The sequence below is a fragment of the Hippocampus guttulatus genome, chromosome 11 (assembly GCF_054856545.1).
Source record: "Hippocampus guttulatus isolate MCC_2025c chromosome 11, RoL_Hgut_1.0, whole genome shotgun sequence".
Lineage (NCBI taxonomy): Eukaryota > Metazoa > Chordata > Actinopteri > Syngnathiformes > Syngnathidae > Hippocampus > Hippocampus guttulatus.
This window is the reverse complement of record NC_141271.1, coordinates 17668305-17691572: the sequence shown is the minus strand read 5'-3', so window position 1 is coordinate 17691572 and position 23268 is coordinate 17668305. Positions and strand designations below refer to the sequence as shown.

At 43.8% G+C, this 23268-nt stretch overlaps 1 protein-coding gene across 2 annotated transcripts in view; it reads right to left on the bottom strand.

The window, feature by feature from the left end:
• Positions 1 to 23268, bottom strand: part of lrp2a (low density lipoprotein receptor-related protein 2a) — a 46565-nt gene that overhangs the window by 19879 nt on the left and 3418 nt on the right. For both annotated transcript variants that reach the window (XM_086123354.1, XM_086123355.1), the window contains exons 2-41: positions 21287 to 21394; positions 20965 to 21087; positions 20270 to 20386; positions 19774 to 19884; positions 19560 to 19673; positions 19198 to 19314; positions 17944 to 18087; positions 17391 to 17510; positions 17166 to 17294; positions 16592 to 16761; positions 14431 to 14654; positions 13768 to 13974; positions 12984 to 13186; positions 12754 to 12894; positions 12456 to 12659; positions 11478 to 11670; positions 10780 to 10905; positions 10557 to 10687; positions 10081 to 10218; positions 9718 to 9999; positions 9397 to 9636; positions 9134 to 9253; positions 8803 to 8919; positions 8289 to 8669; positions 8096 to 8110; positions 7227 to 7475; positions 6631 to 6842; positions 6363 to 6547; positions 6055 to 6283; positions 5467 to 5644; positions 5140 to 5268; positions 4202 to 4368; positions 3957 to 4100; positions 3723 to 3832; positions 3411 to 3588; positions 3126 to 3339; positions 2456 to 2695; positions 1935 to 2123; positions 635 to 1567; positions 18 to 183 (exon numbers count right to left, since the gene is read on the bottom strand). In XM_086123354.1, the coding sequence (XP_085979480.1) occupies positions 18 to 183; positions 635 to 1567; positions 1935 to 2123; positions 2456 to 2695; positions 3126 to 3339; positions 3411 to 3588; positions 3723 to 3832; positions 3957 to 4100; positions 4202 to 4368; positions 5140 to 5268; positions 5467 to 5644; positions 6055 to 6283; positions 6363 to 6547; positions 6631 to 6842; positions 7227 to 7475; positions 8096 to 8110; positions 8289 to 8669; positions 8803 to 8919; positions 9134 to 9253; positions 9397 to 9636; positions 9718 to 9999; positions 10081 to 10218; positions 10557 to 10687; positions 10780 to 10905; positions 11478 to 11670; positions 12456 to 12659; positions 12754 to 12894; positions 12984 to 13186; positions 13768 to 13974; positions 14431 to 14654; positions 16592 to 16761; positions 17166 to 17294; positions 17391 to 17510; positions 17944 to 18087; positions 19198 to 19314; positions 19560 to 19673; positions 19774 to 19884; positions 20270 to 20386; positions 20965 to 21087; positions 21287 to 21394 (7498 nt within the window). The remainder of the gene's footprint in view (positions 1 to 17; positions 184 to 634; positions 1568 to 1934; positions 2124 to 2455; positions 2696 to 3125; positions 3340 to 3410; positions 3589 to 3722; positions 3833 to 3956; positions 4101 to 4201; positions 4369 to 5139; positions 5269 to 5466; positions 5645 to 6054; positions 6284 to 6362; positions 6548 to 6630; positions 6843 to 7226; positions 7476 to 8095; positions 8111 to 8288; positions 8670 to 8802; positions 8920 to 9133; positions 9254 to 9396; positions 9637 to 9717; positions 10000 to 10080; positions 10219 to 10556; positions 10688 to 10779; positions 10906 to 11477; positions 11671 to 12455; positions 12660 to 12753; positions 12895 to 12983; positions 13187 to 13767; positions 13975 to 14430; positions 14655 to 16591; positions 16762 to 17165; positions 17295 to 17390; positions 17511 to 17943; positions 18088 to 19197; positions 19315 to 19559; positions 19674 to 19773; positions 19885 to 20269; positions 20387 to 20964; positions 21088 to 21286; positions 21395 to 23268) is intronic.

Below are 23268 nucleotides of genomic sequence, written 5' to 3'. Positions count from 1 at the left end.
ATGCAAGAAAGCCTTACCCTCTGCAGGGGTCCAACATGATGGCCCGCGGCCTGGACACGTGTGCGATAATAGTCCTCTGAGATCCGTTCACAGACATTGCGCTGATGCTTTGGTTAGCATAATCGCTGTAGTAAATCCGTCTATTTATCCAGTCGTATGCAATGCCATCAGGGGCCCCTAGATCTGTTGCATTAGAAAAATCACAGGAAGGGATCTGAATATGTACATGTAAGGGTGTTAAGGGGTGCCTTGCTTCAACACACCGGTAGACTTCAGTGACAGCACACCTAAACATACTGAAGGCAGAATACTGTATTTACAGAGCAGCGGTGGGACAAAAGAGAGAGGGAGAGGGAATCCCCATCAAGTTCCTTTTAAAGTAAAAGTAAATATGTCTTGTACTTGGGCGCCAAGTGCGTCAAAGCGCCATTTTAGCAAAGCCCAAAAGTCAGGAAAGCTCAAACGGCAAACATCAGTTTAACACTACATCTCCGCAACTGAGTACTACATAGCTGACACTCTCGACACATGCTTTCAGCAAGTTTATCCAAACATGTTACATTTATTTCGGAACAAATCTCTGAATTGATTTTACAAGATCTCAAAAGACAAATTAAGTCATACTGTTGCCTACCTGAAGCGACCACTGCTGGAGCTGAAGTGGGAGAAGACAAATCGATATAGCTGATCTTGCTGGCGCCTGCCCCCGAACTCTGAGTGAAGTAGATCCTTCGGTCAGTGAGGTCAAAGTCCAGCGCCACCGAAGTGCGTGGCACATTGACCACGGGGAAGGGCACGGTGTGGTCCTCTGGATCGAGACGTAAGCTGCGCACCGCGCTCTCCGTAGTGTAGATGAGATAGTCATCCTTTGACACCACACAGCTCTCATTATCTGCCGAGAGATTGCCGAACGCGCAAGCGCATTTTCTGGATGTGTTGCCAACGTCGGTGGTTGGCAAGGCAAAGCAGAAATGGGCACAGCCTCCGTTGGCCTCGACACAGGGGTTATTGTTCAGATCTTCGGGTGCGGATGGCTGTATGCGCTGGTCAAAAATAGTCACATCTCTCAGCATGTTTATGTTGTCTCTTATGACAGCCGGTTGCTCTGTGCTGCCGGGCTCCTTGCTTGCTCGGAACACCTTCTTGAGGTTTCTGTCAACCCAAATGATACTCTCTTGAAACACGGTGATCCCGTAGGGAGTTGGGTAGCGACTGCCGTAGCGCACGACCTCTGTCTCCCCTCCTTGGGGGCTGACTCGGGCAATCATATCCAGAGAGTCATCAACCCAGTAGACATATCCGGTTTCCTGGTCCAGGGCGAGACCTCGCGGGGTGATGATTCCTGATGAAACTAAAATTGTGCGGTTGCTTCCATCCAGGAGTGCTCGCTCAATTTTAGGGTTCTGGCCGTAGTCAGCCCAGAATAAATATCTATTCCGAGGGTCCACTATGATGTGGCGCGGCATGTCACTCTGGGTTTTCAACAGCACCCTTCGAAAAGACGTGTTCAAGCGAAGAACTTCAACGTATGTCTCCATCAGGAAGGCGTTGGTGAAATAAAGGTTTCCTGGGTAGAATAGTTAACAGATTTGAGAAATTATCTTCATCATCATTATCATCATCAAGCAGATGGTTACAACTATAAAACTGAACTTGAAATCGGCATCGCAATCAAAGTTGCATCATGTCTACCTTATGATGACTTTTTAATACAATTATATATTAAAATTCTAGTCACGAGCAACTCTAAATAAAACATTTCTGATTGTCACGTCCACCAATACATTTCTTTATTGGGAGTTGATTTGTCATGGCATTGTTTTCAGTTATACGTTGTATATTTGTATAGGATTTCAACTGCAATTACATGTTGAGCAATATGATTTTTTTTCCTTCAATTTCAGTTTTCCCTCTTAAAGAAATAACCATCATACCTGCAGCCCAGTCCACAGCTATGCCTCGGATCCCATTGCGTCCAATCCCACTCGTCACTACACTACGTAATCCCGAGCCATCTGTCTTGATTCTTCTGACCCCGTTCTGTGCTGTCACCGTGCTGCTGAAGTCACACCAGTAGATGTAACCAGATGCCATGTGTACATCGACGTGTAGAGCATTACGGCCTGAAAGAGCAAAAAGAAACTCATTAGAAACAATGACGACATTGCAGTGGATGATTACTTCCTAAATGAACGTTCCTTTTGGAAATCATGATTACTACAGTGTCTCATCTAATTTCACAAACAGTATTAAGAGTTTGAAAATTAAATATTTTTCATAAACCTATGAATGCTGTTCCCATTCTGAAATATGAAAACCATAAATAATAAAGTTTTCTGAATCTGAATGAATCTGAATCTGAATACGTGGCTCGGCTAACGGATGGATGAATAGTCACACATTTGTTAGTTTTTTTGCATGAGTGAACGTCTCAAGATTGGCCACACTGACTGACCTCGGCCTGCCACTGGCACCATAGCTTCTGAGTGGTCCGCCCCTTCGAGACTGAAGCCTTTGATAGCGGATAGTGTGGAGATGACAACGTAGGACTCGTAAGGGGCGCAGGTCGTGTTGTCAGAGTTGAGTTTAAAGCCTGTGGCGCAGGCGCACGTGAAGAGGCCCTGCGGCCGAGGCAAGCACAGATGCTGGCACGCAGTTATGTTGCCGGTACAGCCGTTGGTTGTGCCTGCAGAGGCTAAATATGTCAAGAGCAACAATCATCAATTTACGAGAAACATTGACATTTTGTGTGTTTCCCTCCCTTGCCTTGACATCCAACTTTATCTCAGATCATCTTTTACCATTGAAAAAGAATAGAAATTCGATTAATCTGTTCCAGCTTTCTTCCTATTGTCAAGTGAGAAGAACGGTGCTCAGGCACCACTGTATTGAACTGTCCTATAGAAAATAAATGCTAAGGAAAATGGATGTAGTGGTTTCGGCTCATTAACAGTGTTTTGAATTAAATTCATGAGGGAATTAATAATGGCTGATATATCCGTGACATTGTTATCATGATTTGAACAGTCTTATCAATTTAAAAACTACATTTTTGATACAGCAGATGTGCATAATGTTTTGTTTGGTGATCCCCCCCCCCCCCCCCCCCCTTGCGTTCTACTTACAGTCTCGGTAATGGATTTTCAGAACTCTGAGTCCGGACACATTATCCCGTAGCACAATCCTGTCGCCACCTGTGGACTTGTCCATGCGCTCTATGACCTCAAAATCGCGGTCAGTGAAGTACAGGAAGTTCTGAAAGACGGCGACGCCGCAGGGATGAGCAAGCCCTGACACCACAGTGACGCGGTTCGTCCCATCTGGATCTCCACGTTCAATCTGTGGACATTCACGATTAGATCTTCGGTCTTACAAAATGAGCAAACCAATTTGTTTGAGTGAAGACCAACCATGCCAGTACTCGTAACAGCCCAATAAAGCTTGTTCTCTTGAATGTCCACAGTAAGGAACTCAATGTGGTCCAGGTTATTGGTGAACAGATTGATAGGGTTCAAACCATCCATGTCTGCAGATGCCACCTTGGCAGGGATGCCACTCTCTGTCCCTTGGTCGGTCCAGTACAGTTTGCTTCAAAACATGTCCAGGTAAAGGTTGTAGGTCAGCATGTGAGTTTTTTTGTGTGCCTGAGTGGGCTGGGCTTTGTCGAGCAATTGAAAAGGCTCAGTGTAAGTGGGGAAGGCTTGCTGTTAAACGGAGCTTACCCACGTGCCGGGTCCACAGCAATGCCAACAGGACTGCCGGCACCAGTTGGAGAGCCGTTATTTGTGATGAGAGTTTTTCTGTACTGAAACTCCCCTCTCAGCTTCAAAACCTGCCCCAGCACAAACTGGTTCAATTACTGTTCCCATGGGTTTTACAGTTTGTATGGGGAGTTTTTTTGGTCCCTAATTGCACAACATGATCAAACAAACGGAAGATTCTATAAATTGTCTCACCTCAATCGACTGTGTTGATGGATTGGTGTAGTAGAGGTTTTCAGTTATCCAGTCCAGGGCCAGACCAACTGGAGATCCCAGAACAGCTGCAGGGGCAAACTCTGTCCTGTTGGTACCATCTGACCTCACTCTGTGGATCTCACCCTGAAAGGCAGGTAAGAAAACATGATGATGATGTCACTGCTAGAGGGGTATCCATTTAGCATGTTTGTTATTGTGCAGAGTATTTGCGCACTGTAACTCACTGGGTGCTCGACCCAGTAAAGGGTCTGTTCACTGTCATCAAATTCAACGTCGTAGCCGTTCTGAAGTCCTGCCACGGGCACCATTGCACCATTGCTTCTGTCGTCTGGGTTCAAGGAAATCCCGTATATGATGCTGTCTCTCACCACCACCAAGAAAGGATCCTCAGCTACAAAAAGAAATTGAAAATTCAAACATTTTTAATCCATTTTTTATTCCTCCTGAATTGTGGGAGTAGTAGATACACATTTCCAGAGAGTTATCGTCTACTGATAAGTGAAGGTATGCTCCAGAATCTTATTTGCTGAGTCAGCACAGATTAGAATCAATCAGTTGTGAAGGGGCAATTTCATTCTTGGATAATCATTGGCCTTGGGGGGGGATCGTGTTGGCTTTCATGTGCAGAAACATGAGATGAGCTAAGCCGTCGACACAAGGAACCTCCTTGGACTAAAGGTTCCTTGTCTCCTTAAGACTTCAGAATCATATCGGCGTCGTTTTCTAATACTTTTTTTTGTGTGTGGACATGTAGATGGCAAGGGGATCCAAAGGAGAATATGAGACACTTTATTAAAAACATTGGGGGGGGGGGGGGGGGGGGGGTGAATCCAGACTGGCAACTGCTTTTGACCAACTAACACAAAATTCAAATACAAATGACAGTTTACTACTATGAGTATGACTACTACTGCTTCGTTAAAAAATTCCAAAACAGACTTAAAAACAATAACATTCCATCCAAGCTGTGTAGTATTCCACATTAGAGGTAAACCCGTTTTTCTTTTAGACATACAAACAATGTGATAATAATTGTGGTATTCAGTTACAAAGTGTCAGAATTTGACCATCTTGTGAAGAAAATTAAGTGAATTAAAATGTCAAGTATGGAACCACTTTTTGCAAAATAAAGTTATTCGTTGAACACGGGCATGATACATACTTCTGGTACACGTGACTTGGTCCGCCGCCAACGTCCACCCCGAGGGGCACGCACATGAGTAGAACCTCGGTCCAATGGCCGACAGCAAGCAGATATGAGTGCAGGGATTCTGGAAGCAGTGATTGCGACCTACAGATGAATCACACAACCCAAGAGAGTGAGAGTAAATACAACTTGATACTGCTCTCTAACATGACTTACAGCGAATAACAAGTGGACCCAAATTTATAAAGAAAGCGTGGCATTACTTCTCAAAATGCCAAAAGCAATTCAACCTGTCAGTAAAGACTTTAGGGTGCGGTGAGATACCGCATGTGGCTGCCATACCTGCTGGCTGCCGGGCTGGGTGCACTGCCACAAGACCCATGGGCTGAGGGAGGTTGAACAGCATCACTGTCTGGTTCTCCCCATGCCACTTATGGGCTCGCATCACACGATTGATGTATCTGTCGGTCCAATACACAAAATCCTCAAAAATGGTAATCGCGTGGGGGTGTTGAAGAACCTTTTTTCCCCCACAGAGTTGCAAAGAAACAGAAGAAAAAAGGGTATTAAAACATTAAATCCAAAACAATATGGTTTGTGCTTTAACTGTACATAAAAGCAATGGGCCGCCTTCGATCCCCATCCTGAATTTTGGGGTATTAGCACAGAGTTGGATTCACGACGAACAAAACAAAACCATTGCATCATCCCTCCAACACATTAATTACAACAAAGGCATGTGTCATAATAAACGTAGTTTCTTTCCTGTAATTTTTAGGAATTGATTAAAAGGGAATAGTGACTTTTCTGACACCCTGTATGTTCCATATAAGGTAGGCGCAGATGAAGCCCCAGAATTTAGTAACTTGTGGCCCAATACTTTTGTCAATGCAGTGTGTGTCTGATGTGCGACTCATGTCACGGACTCACCAGGTCACTGGCCAGAACTTGTTTTCTATTCTTGCCGTCATAATCGCAGTAGTCGATGAAATCCAAATAGGCGTCGGCAAAGTACAACAAATTGTTGGGATAATCTATGGTAAGACCGTTGGGCCAGTACAGTTTGTTGCTTATGATAATGGTTCTCAGTTTCCCATCCATGCTGGCCCTCTCAATGTGGGGGTTCCTCCCCCAGTCTGTCCAAAACATCAGGAGAGCACTGCAAAAGAAAACTTTGAAAAGCAACTCCTTGGATAAAAGCACAAACAAAGCTTTGCTTGGATTGGTTTTGCTCTGACCCGTCTCTTGGGTCCAGCACCAGGCCTCGGGGATTGGTGACATTCTCGCTGACCAACACGGTCCGGTGACTACCATCTAGTCTGGAAACCTCGATTGTCTCCAGAACGTAGTCACTCCAGTAGAGGTTCCTGCCTACCCAATCCACAGCAAGGCTCTCTGTCACAGTCACCCCGCTGTCAAATATCTGTCGACACACGTCTTGAATTGAAGTCAACATGGTTTACGAGCACAGCGGTTGGTCATCGACACCCGAGGATTAAAACTCACCACAGTTCGATCGCTGCCATTTTTATGAGCACTCCAGATTCTGTCCTGGCTCGTGTCCGACCAGTACACTCGGTCATCGACCGAGTCAAAGTCAAGGGCCACAATGTTGCGTCCATCCCGGATTAGCGAATGGACCACATTGGGCAGAGTGGTGATGTCATCTTGTACGATGTGATTACGACTGGCGACCAACAGGAAGGCTTGACGAGAATCTGTTAACAGACATCGTATACCTTCTCATGACTATTCTCATGCTAATCTGAGCGCTTGTTGGCTTGTGCATGTCCACTCAACCTTACGACAGGGCTGGTAAATAGACCCTTCTCAAATGTCCACCCTTGGGGAATGCACTTCGGTACAAATAATGAGACCTATTGTGTTACAATTCCTTTCAGCGGGTTATCTATGTGCAAGAGGCACACTCCCCATAAACAGCCCTTTGTTGATGATAATGTCCTAATTACACCGGTGATGAAGACTGACTGACATGTATGTTATTTATCTTGCCTAAAGGAATCTGGCATTTCGTAAAGCTTTAAAATGAGAAAATAGCCGAGAATAAAGAGCAGGCTAGACTTAAGTTGATACGTTGTTACCTGAGGCCTTACAAGTCCGCTGGTCCTCTTTGAGAGTGTACCCATCATGGCAGTGGCAGCGGAAAGAGCCTCTTTCATTAAAGCAATGCTGGCTACACATTCCAGGAGGATGACATTCGTCTATATCCTCACAGGTTTTGGAGTCATTACTCAGTTGATAGCCTACAGGGCAAGTGCACCGGGCCCCGAAGGGCCCTTGGATACAGCCATGAGTGCATCCAGCATTATTGTCAAAGCAGCTCTCCTGATCTAAATTGGACAAAGGAAACAAACAAAAAAATTTTTGAATCAGAACCGGCATGGATAAAAATCCCTGGTGTGTACATGCATTCTCAAAGAATAACATGCATGACATTGTGTTCTCTTTTCACACAAACAAAATCACAACAACACAACTTTGTTTTCTACCCAGTCAAGAAAAAGTCACCAACTGGATTTAACCAAAAATAAATAGGTCGAAGCACTCTATTGGATAGTTTCTGCAGTGATTATGTTTCGGAGTTATTTCACCCCAACTGATGCAATGCTGTGAATTTAATACTAGGCCGTTGGTTCGTATCAAGAAATAAAAATTTAAAAAACGGTCAAAATTGGTGGAACTATTGTGAACAATCATCTTTGAGGAGGAAATGTGGTCAGAAATCTTGATTGATACTGACAGGTGGTCATTCAGAGCAAAAAGCCATTTGGGTAGTCGTACTCGTGTAGGCAGTGTTGCTTTACGCTTAAACAGGTTATCGAACAAAAAAACCCCAAATAGGTCAACCCAATGACTTTTTCTGCACTGGGCAGTGCAGTAAACTGCTATGAAGTGAGTGATCATTTCTGTTTCGACCATTTCTACTAAATGATTGAGTTTTTGTTCCTACCTGGCAAAGGCTCATCTGAAAGTTGTGAGAAAAGCAAGAAAGGAGAATCACAAATCATTTTCAGGTTAACACAAGTCAAATCACACACATGCATGATTTGAACGCAATGCAAAGACAGACAAATATAACCGGCTTGTTGTGAAATGATACCGTTGCTAAGTTTTTAAGAGGGCTGATGAAGCAAGTGACTTACTGCAGAGTGGAGACTCGTCTGCCCCATTAGGGCAGTCAGGAGAGTTGTCACACACTGCGGTGAGGTTGATGCACATACTGTATCCGGGGCACCGCCACTGCCAGCTCGGGCATCGGAAAGGCGGCGTGGGACAATCCCGCTCGTCGCTCGTGTCTCTGCAGTCGTTGTCGCCGTCGCACAGCCAGCTGCGCAGCACACAGTTGCCGTTGTCACAGCGGAAGAGCGAAGAAGGGCAAGTGCGAGGCGGGCAGGCGTGGTGCTCGTCGCTGCCGTCCTCGCAATCCGAGTGGCCGTCACACTCCCATGTGGATGGGACGCAGCTGCCGTCTGACTGGCACTGGAACTCGCTCTCGTGATGGCACATCCCCGGAGGCCTCGTCGCTGCGAAACATGCAATCGCACCGTCAAAATATCGGCATATGTCATGACGAGACGGGATATTTATCCCGATCTCATTTGACTGTGTATGTAGTGTCGAGAGGGTACAATTAACCGTTTTGTTTCATTTACTTACGACAGCCTTGCTCATCCGAGCGATCAGTGCAGTCAAAGACACCGTCACATCGGTAGAAGGAGTTGATGCACTGATGACCGCGGGAACACTTGAACTCGTTCAAAGTGCAGTTGTAGACTGCAAAATCCAGTTGAGCTTGTTAAAGTTTATCGTTTCCCGTTTGTTATTTACAGCAGAAATATGTTCAAGAAACAAAAGCAAATGTTTGTTTGAACACAGGCTGTAGGTGACTGTTAAAAATGCGTATGAATGAGCCTTTACATAATAGTAAATGTTGCCATGTACTGCAAACGCTGTTTCCTCTAAGAATGAATGAATCGCAACCACTCACTGCATCCTTGCTCATCTGCCCCATCCACACAGTCCCGATCACCATCACAGACGTAACTCGGGGCTATGCAGCGATGGTCCGGACACTGAAACTGGTCTGGATTGCATGTGTTACTCTGATCTGTGGATGAATATTGACCTTAAGGTGAATCTGAGACCAAAATTACAAATCTGTCTCCGCAAATGAAAACATGAACTACAAAACTGCTGCATGAAAGTTTGAAGGCTTTCATCATTTGCCTGGGTGAAAAATTAGTAACTCACGGCAGTCTGCTTCATCCGAACCGTCGCCGCAGTCATTGTCAGTGTCACAGCGCCAGCTGAGCGGGATGCAGCGGAGGTTGGCACATATAAACTGATTGGCCGGGCAGGTTCCGGGCATATGTGTCGGGCAGTTGGACTCGTCGCTGTCATCCAGACAGTCGTTGTGGCCATCGCAACGCCACGCGGCTGGCACACATCGATGGTTGGCGCACGTGAACGCAGAAGGGGAGCATGTGGTGTCTGGAAAGACATGACGATTTTTATCCAGAACTGAAAGAATCATCGTGAAAACCAGTTTTGCCACTGAAAGGGAAACATTACTGTTGATGCCACAGTTGGCCTCATCGCTGTTGTCATGGCAGTCGTCAACACCGTCGCATTGGTAGTTGTTTGGGACACATTTGCCGTTGCCACAGGAGAAAGAGTTGGCACCGCACTGCAGAGTTGGGGGCTCGCTGGAAGGATCCTCCACACAAGTCTGTTGGTTGGGGGACAGCTTCATGCCATACGGACACCCACAGACCCTGTGGGAGTCTGGGGCTGGGAAGCAAAAGTGGCTGCAGTCCCCATTCGGATTTGTCGGCCGGTTGCACGGGTTGGAACCTGCGATGAGTGGAGGCAAGCCAGATAGATGGCATTACGAGGTGGACCCAGCGCGAATGAGGGGTCAAGAAATACACTGACCAATCTGAGAGTTGGAGTTGAAAGATTTGACATGCATGATATGGCTGATCCCTCTTCGAATAACCACCATCTCCCCACCGTCGGTCTTGCGAACACGGACAATTCCACCCAGGCGCCAGTCGGTGAAATATGCATAACCTTGAGAGGAGCATTAGATCATTTCTCACTTTATTCATCTACGATATAAATATGCCATTTGCTATTGCTTATTAAGTCATTTTGCATTTGTGTTAGTATTTAGCTAGATGACATTCTTTTCAAACTGCTAAAACTATTTTTCTCTTCAGTAGAATATGAAACTAGATAACTATGTCTTCAACATTACAGCTATAGAAGCTTCAAACTAGTGTATTCGCCATTACCAAAAGGTATAAAAACATAAATAAAAATTATAATTACCAATCTGTCCAATTATGGCAGCTGTGCCATGAACTATTTAACGTGGTGGCCTTTACATGTACACCAGGGCGAATTACCTTCAAATATGGTGAGGCCAAAAGGATGGGACATCTGAGTAATGCGGTCCAAAGCCAGCCTGTTATGTCCATCAAAATTGCTGTGCTCGATTTTGTCAAAGAAGGCATCTACCCAATACAAACGCATAGCACTGTGTGGAGAAGAAATATTAGGCATGACAGCGAAATTAATTCAGCTTTCACACAATTGTATTTTGCCGGCCAAGGTTGCTACACGGCTCACCTCCAGTCAATAGCGAGGCCATTGGGCCAGCCAAGAGTGGTGTTTACAATAGACAGGGCATGCGACCCATCGCCCCAAGCTCTCATAATCTTTGCTGGCCGGTACCAGTCAGTCCAAAAAATATATCTGAAAAAAGCAACATAAATAAGCAGAATGGATGTAATAAGGTATTTGACCTGGTTAGCAAAAACAGAAAAATGAATAGAATACACTGCAATTCCATTTTTATGTTTAATTATAATAGTGTGTAAGACAAGTGCCTGGTACTACCATTACAATACCGCCCTTCATGCTACACTAATCTCTTCTTGTGGATGCAGAAGCCTTATGACTTTGAGGCTATTGGAAATAACAGCTTGTGCTGAATAACAATTTCCCCATGGATTTATTTTAGGGCACTTTGTGAATAGGTAAGCGCTGCTTTGTGTGTGAAATGACGTGCATGTGCTTCATATTGTATATACTCATCAATTAGGTACGCCACCTATGCACACAATCTACATTTATTTATTTAAAAAAAACTAGCCTACAACCATTCATTCATTCATTTTGTATAATGCTATAGTGATTTTCTATATACAGAAAATAACCACTTCACACCTATGAGCATGTAATTGAAGTAGTGTGGCCAACAGTTGCAATCACGTCTAACCCTGAAGGTTTGGAAATATGCTTTGAGACCTTATGGATTGATTTACCCGACAAGAGGATGGACCACAATGGCCCTCGGGTTGTTCAGGTTCTGTATGATAGCCCGCCTGGATTTATCCACGACCTTCATGACAGATATGCTCCTGTATCGTGGGTCAGTCCAATAGAGATTTTTCGAAATCCAATCATAAGCCAGGTCCTCCACGCTGTCCACTCTGTTGGCCGCCAGCACCTCCCTGCCTGTGCAGATCAAAGCAGTTAGACGACTCTTTAACACAAAGAAGAAAGCTGAGCCACATTTGAATAGATATGCTGTCAGTTTGCATTTTCTTCAAGTGCACCGGAAGGGAAAAACTAGAGCTGTTCCAAAAACAACAGGTCTAATCGGGGCAGCGGAGCATCTTTTTTATTTTTTTGGGAACTGGTGAATTTGCGTATTTCTATAACAACAGTAGAGCATTGACTTGCGTTGCAACTTGCCGGCGTATCCTGATTTTGTATTGGCACAAGTTAGGTGTTCCGGCATAGCGAGAGTATCACTTTGGGAAATGCACCGAACAGTGACAATTTGGTGGCAAAAAGTTGATCGAAACTTATACCTGGTCAGACCACGCAAAGTATTGTCACAGTTGGTCTCACGCGATATCGGTGAATTTGATATGGGCACTGTCAGACAGATTCTGAGCTACATGGACATGAGTGATGGAAATCATATTTCATTTACACGTGCATGTCAACAGCGGATGTCATACCTTCTGACTCATTGCATCATATTTTTCAAATCATCCGACTGGTGGGGCACAACTATTATGGCCCATAAATTGAAGTCGGCTGTGACCACTAGCAAAGCGACGCAACCCTCCCTCTCCCAGATCCTCCGGCCTGCTCTCATCTACACAATCACCAACATCAGGTTTAACCTGCGTCTGCGCAGTGATAAGGCATGTTCCACACCGCCATGTGACCCCTCAACTCTCTTTGCTAGTCACGCTTCAAGCTCAGCTACGCAACAGGGAAATGCTCACCGGTCCCATCCACTTTCTGTTTGTAGATCATATCTTTGGCCGTGTCTGAGAAGAAGATAGCATCATCCTCTGCACTAAAGTCCACCCCGACAAAGTAGGAGGGTAATCCAGTGATGGGAAGGATGATGTCTTCCTGAGAGGAGAGGTTGAACGGTATCCCTCGCACGGCCAACTGACTGGTGAAAAGCAGAAACTGCCTCACGGCTGGAGAGATAAAATCAAAAACCATGCCATATTGGAGGATTATTGCAGTCAATGTAGGTTACATACAACATGAGAGGGAAATGTTTTTACTTACCTAGGCATCTCTTGCCATCGGTGTTTAAGTCATAGCCTATGCGACACTTGCATCGGTAGCCTAACCCTCCGTTGTCGCTCCTGTGACTCAAAACGCAGATCTGATCACACCCGCCTCTGTTTATACTGCAAGGATTCACCACTGAAGACAAAACCACAAAAACCGACTTTCGAAGACTTGAATGAATGAAAAAACCGTCAATATGTGTAGTGACCGCTCTATAGAATCACCCTTTGGCTGTTTAAGATGATGTATCACTGCCACTCCATGTGGGGTCTGGGATGAAGTGTAGACCACCTGTGGGTTCGTGTCTGTGAACTTGTTGGCTTTCATGACTGCCATTTTTGTCCAGTCGGTGAAATATACATAGTGCTCAAATAGGCTGATCCCAAATGGGTGCGGTACGACAGCACCTCCATGGGCGACAGTTTTCCTATTCAAAATAGAACAGATATTGATTCATCAGAAGGTGACAAAGAAACATGTGCTGTTGATGTTTTCATTAAGAGTTTAACATCACTTGATAACTAAAACCAGCAGAGTAATTTTATGAAATAATCACCGGAAGTTCGAAAATCAGCATGTAGTCGTTTCTCAACTAGTTTGTCCATTATGTGTTGAATATGATTGAAAATGATGGCAAATAGCGAGAGGTGTCGGCCATCTTTGATGTTACGCTTCGGCTGTCTCGGCTAGCTCAAAATGGCAGCCATTTAAAATAATAATAATAATAATAATAGATTTTATTTATAAGCGCCTTTCAAGACACCCAAGGACACTTTACAATAACAAAAAACACAAAATAATACGGGTTGAGCAGCGGCAGCCAAAACGCGCCAGCGTTCAAAATGAACAAGGTTCTTGCTTAAACAGGCAAATAGCCGATCTTTTAAAAAAAGTTGGACAAGTACAGTTTTTTTAATGCTGAATCATACTGAATTAAATTAAATACAAATATTGATTGTACTTGCTTAGGAATTTCAAAGAAAACACATGGACACTCGTCATATTTACCTATGAAGACCGTCATAGGTTGCCGTTTCAATGTAATCGTAGCGACTGTCAACCCAATAAATGCGCTTGGCCTCGATGTCTAGTGTGATGCCAGCTGGCCAGCCTAGTTTACTTCTGATGATCCCATAACGGTTGGTTCCATCCATGTAGGCTCTTTCAAGACCAGGTTGTCCATTGAGGGCCTCCCAATCTGAGAAGAACATATAGCTATGGGGGGGGGGATCGTCATTTAGACTTCTATAGCCATGAAAAATATACAATGAAGATTAAAGCATTTACTAGAATTGACAGAATGTTATCAGATTCCCAGGTTGGTGGTTGCATGTCTCACCTTCATCTATCATCTATTATATGCAGTTCAATGGAAAATCTCAACATTTTGTGAATGCGAAATAGGGAAGTCTCAGAGGAACATTTTGGTGATATTGACTCCATTTAAAATGAGCAATACATCAGTAGCCACCTGGCTCTCCCTCCTTTCAATTGGATTACAATTAGGGTCATCACTTACATTACATCTCCCTAATCCTCCACAGGCAATCTGCTAATCTCACACAGAAGCAAGCACTCACATTATTCTGTGGCAATGGAGCACAAAACAGATATTGCACTGTATGTGGGCTTGGGAGGACAAGCCTATTGGAATGGGGGGGATGTGCTTACCCGACAGTGGGGTCCACCGCCAGTCCTCTAGGGTTTCCCAGGTTCTCGGTGATGAGTGTGACCCGGTTACTTCCATCCAGATCCGCCATGTCAATCCTGTTGACACTGGCCTCCACCACATACAGTTTATTGTTCACCCAATCCACGGCCAGGTTCTCAGGGTAGTCAACTGATACATTTAAAACCACCTGCATATTGGACCCATCCATGTCCACAGAAAACACCTGTTCACAAAAGACGGCATTGTCAGTGGGAAAGTAGCTCCTCGCTGCATAGAAGTTTTCATAAAGGAAGACGATATATTATTACCTGTTGATGATTTTTTTTTTTTAAAAAGGGTAGCAACAGGTAACAGTCTGTGTAGTAGTATAAGATACAACTTTAACTTGTTCCATTATCTGTTCCAGCTCTCCCCAGCAAAAATTGTCTTACAGCAAAAATACCCATCTGTGATAGCAGACCCGCCGTTGTGGGTGTGGACACATATTGTACTTCATAAAAGCATACAGTAATGACCTAATTACGAATGAAACCGTTTTTGTCACACTCTTTCCTTCAATGCACATTGTGCTGCTCATTCTCATGTTCATACTTTGGCCACTACAGGGTAGACAGAATATGGATATACTTGCCCGGAGACTCAGCTCTTCTGCCAGCTTGTCAGCATGGCAGTAATATTTGTCATTCTTAACGGAGGATAAAGAAACCTGTGAGCATTGTTACATGGTCTATCTGTTGGTGCAACATTTGTGTTCAGATAATCGTTGCTTAATGTGGAGCAACACCACCCATGATGCTAATTGTTAGCCTGTATGCTTATGGAGTTTTCCAATATATGTTAGCCTTAAGGTGATAGGGGCTATATGATGCTTTTAAATACACAATGGGTAATTTTCTTTGTTTTAGGTTGAGTGTGAGAGTAAGCATCCTCTGACATTGGCAATAAACCGCTTAATGCCTCTTTTTTGAAAAATATTTCCTAAGTACATCTGCCAAATTGCCGCTTGTCGTGAATGAGCCAGATTCACCAGCCGGCTTGCTTGAAAGAGAAACTGTAGATGTGGTTATCTAACCTCTCCTATTGCATTCACATGCCCTGCTTGCACTCTGGCTACTTTAATCATGGAGCTACAGAGGCGTTTAATTTACAAAGATCCCCTTTAAAAGATGTACCCTGGCCCTTCAACCTGGCGACTGCGTTTCTGTTTTTTTAAGCGGAGAAAAATGCGTTTGGAGGGATGGTGCTACTGAAAACAAATACAGCATAATTACTCAAGTGAGCTTGTATTACAAAATTGCACCCTGGTATGTGGCCATCATAGCTGCTTATCAGATAGGTCTAAAGATAATACACGTGGATTTGTTTTCACATCTTACAGAGCTTCCCCTTCATTATGACCCCGCTGTACAGGAGCCAGGGCCCATCACTTAATTCCTGTGTCAACCTTGCAGATATGCACCAGGATTGCATACAAGTTATCCTTTGAAATATCTGCCATTTCATGAATAGCCGGTCAGGCATGACTCTGAAGGAATTAACATTAAAGGTAAGACCTTGCCTAGGTAGGTGAGACTGTGATTCTCTTTCCTGACTCAACAATGGAATCCACATCCACGGGGTGCAGAATTTGCATACAATTATGGTGTCAAAATGGTATGGAAGTGAGAGTGAAACCCTGAAGGCAAGAGAAGTAGTGCTTAAAGCATGTTCTGAAATACTCTGAAGCACTGTTTGTGTCGCTGCATTCATGAAAAAGGTCAGAGGACTACTTTCTAAACAAGAAAGGTTTGCCTCAGATATCAGATATAGAAAGAATAAGGTGAGCAACACTAAGAGTACTATATTCATGCCAAGTTTTTTGCGCCATTGTGGGTGTGCACCTCTCATTGCCTTCAAAATCGGTCCATGAGAGGTGCAGTCCTTGACATGGACAGGACAGAAATTGATTTGCTGGAGTCAATGGAGGACATCAAAGTGCACAAAGTACAGACCTTTACACAATATAGAGTTGGCCGGGGCAATCACAGATTACCGCAGTGAATTGGCCACTAGGAAACCCCCTTCCAAACCAATCATTCATGTCTGTGTGTGACCACCAAAATAAACTCCGATAAAAAGGTATTGTGTATTGGATTGGATTGTCAGTGTATTGTCACTTACCTTATTTTGAATAGTGTCAGTCCAGAAGATCTTATGGAGATCAAAGTGAAAGTCCACTCCAGCTGCAACTCCTCGGTTCTGTGATTGTACTAAAGTGCGAAGACTGTTGCCATGGATGTTGCCTATTAGTAGGTCTCTGCCATTGGAAAATACCAAGGAAGGGACTCCGGCTGCAAGATACATAGAGAATTATCCATACTTATGTTTGTTTCTGATTGCACTTGTCGGCAGTTGAGTACATTCATGAGCATGAGGGACTCAAGAAGTGGAAATTTTACAGAATGTGGCATGTTATTTCAGAAAGGTAAAGGGCTTTTGATCCATGTTCAATACACACTCCTCTCAGTCAAGCAAAAGCCGAAGAGGTCAGCCTCTCAATTCCACAAAGCCAAGAGACTTCACTGAAACAACAATGTGCATGCAACAATGCGCCAGGAAGAGTACATGCGCTCAGCAAAGTCACGGGGGTCGTCGACAGGGAAGGGGGTTATGCAAATGGACATTGTTTTGATGGTTCATTCAGAGGTTTCAAGAGCTCACTGTGTGTAAGACGGAGAGGGAACGTCACACTTACACGAGATGTCGGCTCGACAGTATCGATGCTGCTCCAGGACGTAACCCTCCCTGCAGCTGCAGTGATGAGAACCAATGCGGTCCTCGCAAAGCTGGTCACACACTCCCCACATTGAGCAGTCGTCGAAGTCTTAAATAGACAGAAAAAAAAAACAGTACTGTATATTGAAGTGAAAAGCTCCTTCATTGCACTCAGCTACAGTTAATACATGAATAAAAGATGTACCTATACACGAGCGACTGTCATTGCTGCTGACAGTGTATCCCGAAGGACAGGAACAGGTTCCTCCATGAGGAGAAGGATGACAGCGATGCTCACAACTCAGAGAAGAACATCTCCAGACACCTAGCAGAGACAAGAACAGAATTGAGTACACCCTGGGACAACGCAAGAATATGGCCACTTTGCTACAATTTGAAATAGTCAGTGTGGAACTTGTACAGGTGTGTACATTTATTGTCCACTCTAAATAATTCAACAACACAGCCATTAATGTCTTAACTGCTGGCAACAAAAGCTGAGTACACCCCTAAGTGAAAATTGTAATAGAAATACTGCCTCAATTCAGCAACTTGTAACACGATCCTCACTAAAACACACATTTTAACACAATAGTGAGAAATAAGCCTTTCATTTACAGACGTCGCCAAGGAAATCTTTCTGGATGTGTACATTCACACACAGCGTAGACTGGTTCAGTGAGCCATTAGTCACCAAGTTAAAATGCTGATGTCGTTTTGAAATGAAAAAGAGAGTGACAGACTGCATTGGTACTAACTGCAGTTGCGTCCGGCAGTCGTGTTGGTTTCGTCCTCTCCTTCAGAGCATTGAGGCGTCCCGTCACACAGCTGCTCCATGGGGATGCACACACCACTAGATGGACAGGGCCACTCTCCTGGGTCACACTCGTGCACCACATTTTCTGATGAAGGTGAAAAAAACCCAACACTGATTTGAAAATACAACTATCAACACCATACAAAAAAAATTAAAAATAAAGCAAAAAAAAAATATCTAACATTCCTTATGTTCAATAAACAAACAAACAAAACAAACAAACAAACAAACAAACAAAGTTGTGCCGATGATGTCATTGTCAGTCTAAGGACTGTCACTTTAAATCACTGCAGGGAACTCTGAAGGGGTCACAGGGGGCTTCTGCAGCCCATCCTTTAAAAACACACACTCTTCACAGCCATGTGGACAAATTCTAAAGCCCTTTGGTGGGGTTGGGTTGGGGAGGGCTGGGGGTCTTGGGGGGGGGGGGGTTAGGCTGCTCAATCATGTGCCACAAAGAGCCATTTGAATGACACACAGAAAAAAGCAACTTGGTAGTCACTTCTAACTTTAGATATTGGAACTCTATTAAAGACCCTGTAAAGTGAATTCTGAGATTTATTTCTAAATACATTACACATGTTTAAAGATAACTGCTGAAAAAATGTGCAAAGAGTGAGAACTACATGGGACCCTTGATTTTTTTGGGTCAATCTTCCCCCACTATAAAATGAACCTGAGCAGCTTCGTTCACAGCGGTTATCTCGTGCAATTAGTTAGTTATCATTACAGTACTAACCCTGAGCTAGCTAGGTGGCTGGCACCTCTTGTCACTGCTTGGAAAGCTCTGCAACAATCCACTGGAGGCTTCAAATTGATTTTTTTTTTTTTTTTTTTTTTTTTACGGCTCAAATATGTCACAATTTGCAAACATCATTAGCCCTTTTATCATTAAAAGCTTCTGGTTCGAATAGTCAGACGGACTTGAATGACAGACATTTTATGGCCCCAAAAAACTGGAACAAAGCTTTTAAGGGCTTTAATAATCGGACCGGGGTTTGTTTCGTTTTCTTAGTTTTGGTCATCTTTGTTCTGACTTGCAGACAGATAGTCATTTTTCAGATAAAAAGCAGCACATGAAAAAGCAATGCCAGCATCAACTCAATATTTTTCTGAAAGTGTAATGGCCTCGTGTGTCACGTGTCTCAGTACACTTGTATAAACAGTGTATCTGATAACTGGTAAGTAGCCGTACCGCAGCCTTTTTCATCTGCATTGTCCTCACAATCATCTTCTCCATCACAAAGCCACACTTGATGAATGCAGCGACCACTGGGGCACGTGAAGTAATTGCCCCTGCATGGAGGATATGCTGAAAATGAAGGAGACACGATTATTCGTTAAAAAGATGCACATCAGGGCTCTATTTTCATGAATGGCATCAACCCTGCAGTGCGGGCCAGCGGAACTGAACCAGTAAGGTCTGCGCCGCTGTGGGAGTGATAACAGCTGACTCCAATCATGGGGAAATCAAACCAGCTCCTCGCATTCGCGTCACACCAGGCTCAAAAGTGCCCTACAATGCTAATTCAATGAGAAAGTATTGAATTGTCTTACTGCAATTGCGTTCATCACTTCGATCCCCACAGTCGTCGTCATGGTCACAGATATAACGCTGAGGAACGCACATCCCATTATGACATGGATACAGGCCTGTACTGCAGTGCTGTGCTAAAGAAAAAAAGGGAGAGAAATGTTGCAAGTGTAACTCACATGTTACACTTTTGGGGCTTTGCCACCAAGGCCACATGAAAGCCTAAAATGGACTTACTGCAATTTGCCTCATCTGAGCCATCTCGACAGTCAAGTACGTGGTCACATCTCTGAGTCCGGTTGTAGCAGGCACCATTAGCACATCTAAACTCTGTGCACTGCGGGTAATCTGAAAGATTAGATCATCATCTGAGCAACATAATGCACACGTCAACCTGACAGCAAGTGAAAAGCTCGGCGCGCGGGTGGGATAGGCAGGGACAATTTAACGCTGCCACCCTAGCAACAGCATTTGCAGGCGCAATCTCGCAACTGTGGGATTCCCTTCGCGTATAGTGCTTTGAGTGCACCGTGTCAGCCGGGACAATAGCGGCATAGCAGTTGAACTTCAGTTTGACTAATCCACCGAGGGATCCGCAATCAAACTCTGACAACAAGAAGCATATTGTGGCTCATTCTGTCCGTCAGCGAGCCTCTTAATCTGAGCAAATTTAGTAAAATGCCACAGGAGTAGGGTGTTAAAATATGAGGAAACCACCTTGCGGAAGACTTACTGCAGTTTCTCTCATCCGAGCCATCGGTGCAATCAGACAGATGGTCGCATCGGTACTCAGCCGGGACACACGCCCCGTTGTTACAGTTGAACTGTCCGCTTGTGCAGGTTCTCCCAGCTGAGGATGGATTGGAGACTTTTAGAAGCACATAAAATGTTTAGGAGTCAATATCAGCCTAAAATGCCTTGAGATCAGTATCACTTGAAAAAGGTTGAGATTTTCCATTTGAACTTTATATTCATTGTAATAAGTAGATATGCTGTTTGAAATCTAATTGCCCCATGGGGGTAAATAAAGTTTTCTGAATCTGAATCTGAATCAGAAATGCATATTGGTCAATTCACTGCAAACAGTCAACAGACATGCAAATGGCAACATCACAACAGGGTGCACATTTTTGGACATATCGTGGACCTTCTTCATCTGAAAGTGATAAAGCAACAAGTTTATAATTTTTCAGGATTTTGGGGTGGTCCGTATAATTTGGCACCCTTCTTAACTACAAAAGGAGTGCAGTTATACCAAATGTTATGGTTACAGAGTGCTATTTGGTTATTGTTAAATGCCAGTAAAGCAATGTATCAATGAGCGAGAATACAAAAACTGTTAAAAAAAAAAAAGAAACGAAACACAGACAAGTGCTTGTGGTGAAATCAGTGTGAATGAGAGGGTCGGTTGGAAGACTGATAACTTACGACAGTTTTGCCTCTCGTCTGAACCATCTTCACAGTCCTCTTCATCATCGCACACCCACACACCCGGGATACACTCGCCATCACTCAAACACTGAAAGTGACTGTCGTCGCATGTTATCTGTGCTGCAAGGCAGAGATGCACACCGACATGTCTCCTTTTTTCATCCCCATACTATATCTTTTTTAAAAAGCTGATCAGTATGTATTAATAAATATACTGAAGTTGTATCAGTTTGTACACAGCAAGGCAGTAAATAAAATAATTCCTGGACAAAGCAATGGTCCAGTTGTCAGGTTGTGAGTTGTTTAGGAAATGACTCACGACATTCTTGTTCATCAGAGTCATCCGAACAGTCGGATGTCCCGTCGCAGTGCCAGTCCCATGGGATGCATCGGCCTGTCCCGCAGCGGAACTGCCCCAGTTCACATCCTACACACACATCCAGTACATTTAAGTACTAATTAGAATGACACTTGGTAGAGTGGGCAACACCTTGAATATATTATCGTATTACTTTGTTTACATAATTACAAAGTCTGTCAAGATAATTTCATGATAGATCACCCTTATGAGACGAAGCGTGCTTTATTGAAATTGACGAATTTGTTGCAGGGTTGTTTGTGATGTCAAACTTGTACTACTTTGCATGGAGTGCAAATAATGCAGCAATAATGTGGGCAAAATGAAAAGGAAGTAGTGGCACGGTGATTAAACAGGTCAGTTGCTTAAGAGGATCATGTCGAGGGGAAAGAAGCTGTGAAGAGTGGCTGATGGTTCAGCATTCTTTGTAATTATTTTAAAATGATTAGAACACCATGTATGAATGCTGAGTATTCCATAGTTCACCAAAAAAAAAAAATCTTATGAGGAAAGGGATGAAATGTGCTGTTCGCACCATTGATCAGTGGTGGAGACAAGCGTGCCATCCACCCCACATCCCCCCTCTCCCAGGATGTTACGCAATCCTCTTCTGCACTCATTCGAGCCTGCTTTTGATGTTCCCAATGAGTGGCATCTGTGGAGATAAGGTACCACTACACTGCCTTCTCTGGGATCTTCCAGGGGAGGGGGTTGATTCAGGCAGCATAGCTGAGTGTCAGAACACTCCATCACAACTATCTGAACAGGAATGTGCATTTCAATCAATTGGCTCTGTTAGCCTGATCCATGGCACACAATGACCATGTCCAATCTGAGATGTAATTTAATTCTTAGTGAGCAGAAGTGGTGATTGGTGGAGAATGCTTGAGGATGGTCTTTAAAATTCTCAACATTGACAAAAGTGCAAGAGTTTTGTCACAATAAAAGTCATGATAAAAGAGTGAACATGAAAACACTGTTCGGATAGGACAGTACAACCAGTGCGCAAAAGCAGCCCTGGATGAATTTGCTACGAAGAAACTGACAGCCTTGACCTCAACCCCATTACGAATGAACTTGATCCTTTGCCTCAGGTGTTTCTTGACTGCATCGTTTTGGGTAGTGATGCCACTTGTCATCAAGTGGTTATTAACGCGGCTTCTTACAAAAGGTTCGATTCCCTTAGCCTGTGTATGTATCTTAAAATAACCGGTAGTTTCAAGCGTTAGTTAGTTCAGTTTCCTGCAATGTATGATCATGTAAATCCTTGACGTGAAAAAAAGACTTTAAGAGGCCCATTGGCAAGATTTTTTTGTGATCGACTATAATGAGATGAAAGTCAATTTGAAGTTGATTAATAACTGACGTCATTTGATTTTTTTTTTAACACAGAACACTTTTTTATGTCACAGACCAGATTCTGAGAGAGACATATTTCAACAGACTGCCATAGAAACAAATTTAAAATAATGATTAAAAATATAACCCACAATTTTGCTGAATGTAGTTGTTGTAATTAGTGGCATTTCTCTGTGTGATTGTTTCTATTGCGTTTGAGAGTTTATTGTATTTGAGGCTAAGCTTAGCATAGTTTTCAAGTGACCATGCCACCAGTTTCATATTTGAAGCAATATTTCCACACACATGTAGCTGAGTATGGCCGTATGTTGTACTGCGCCAAGTGTTACAACATAGTGTGGTCAAGTGGTGTCCGTACATTATTAGACGCAGCACTAGCGGCAAATGGACGAGCCGAAGCTAGCGAGGCTAACGGTTATTCTCACTCACAACTTGCTTACTTTCGTAATCTCGGACCAGTGGCGATATGTAAAGACTGTGTCGCCTTGTTGGCCGGACATTTCGCCGATCCAGAGACCGTTGTCGTGAGGTAACGGGCGAGATAAGAATCCTCTATAAATTGGCTGATTTGACGACACAATACC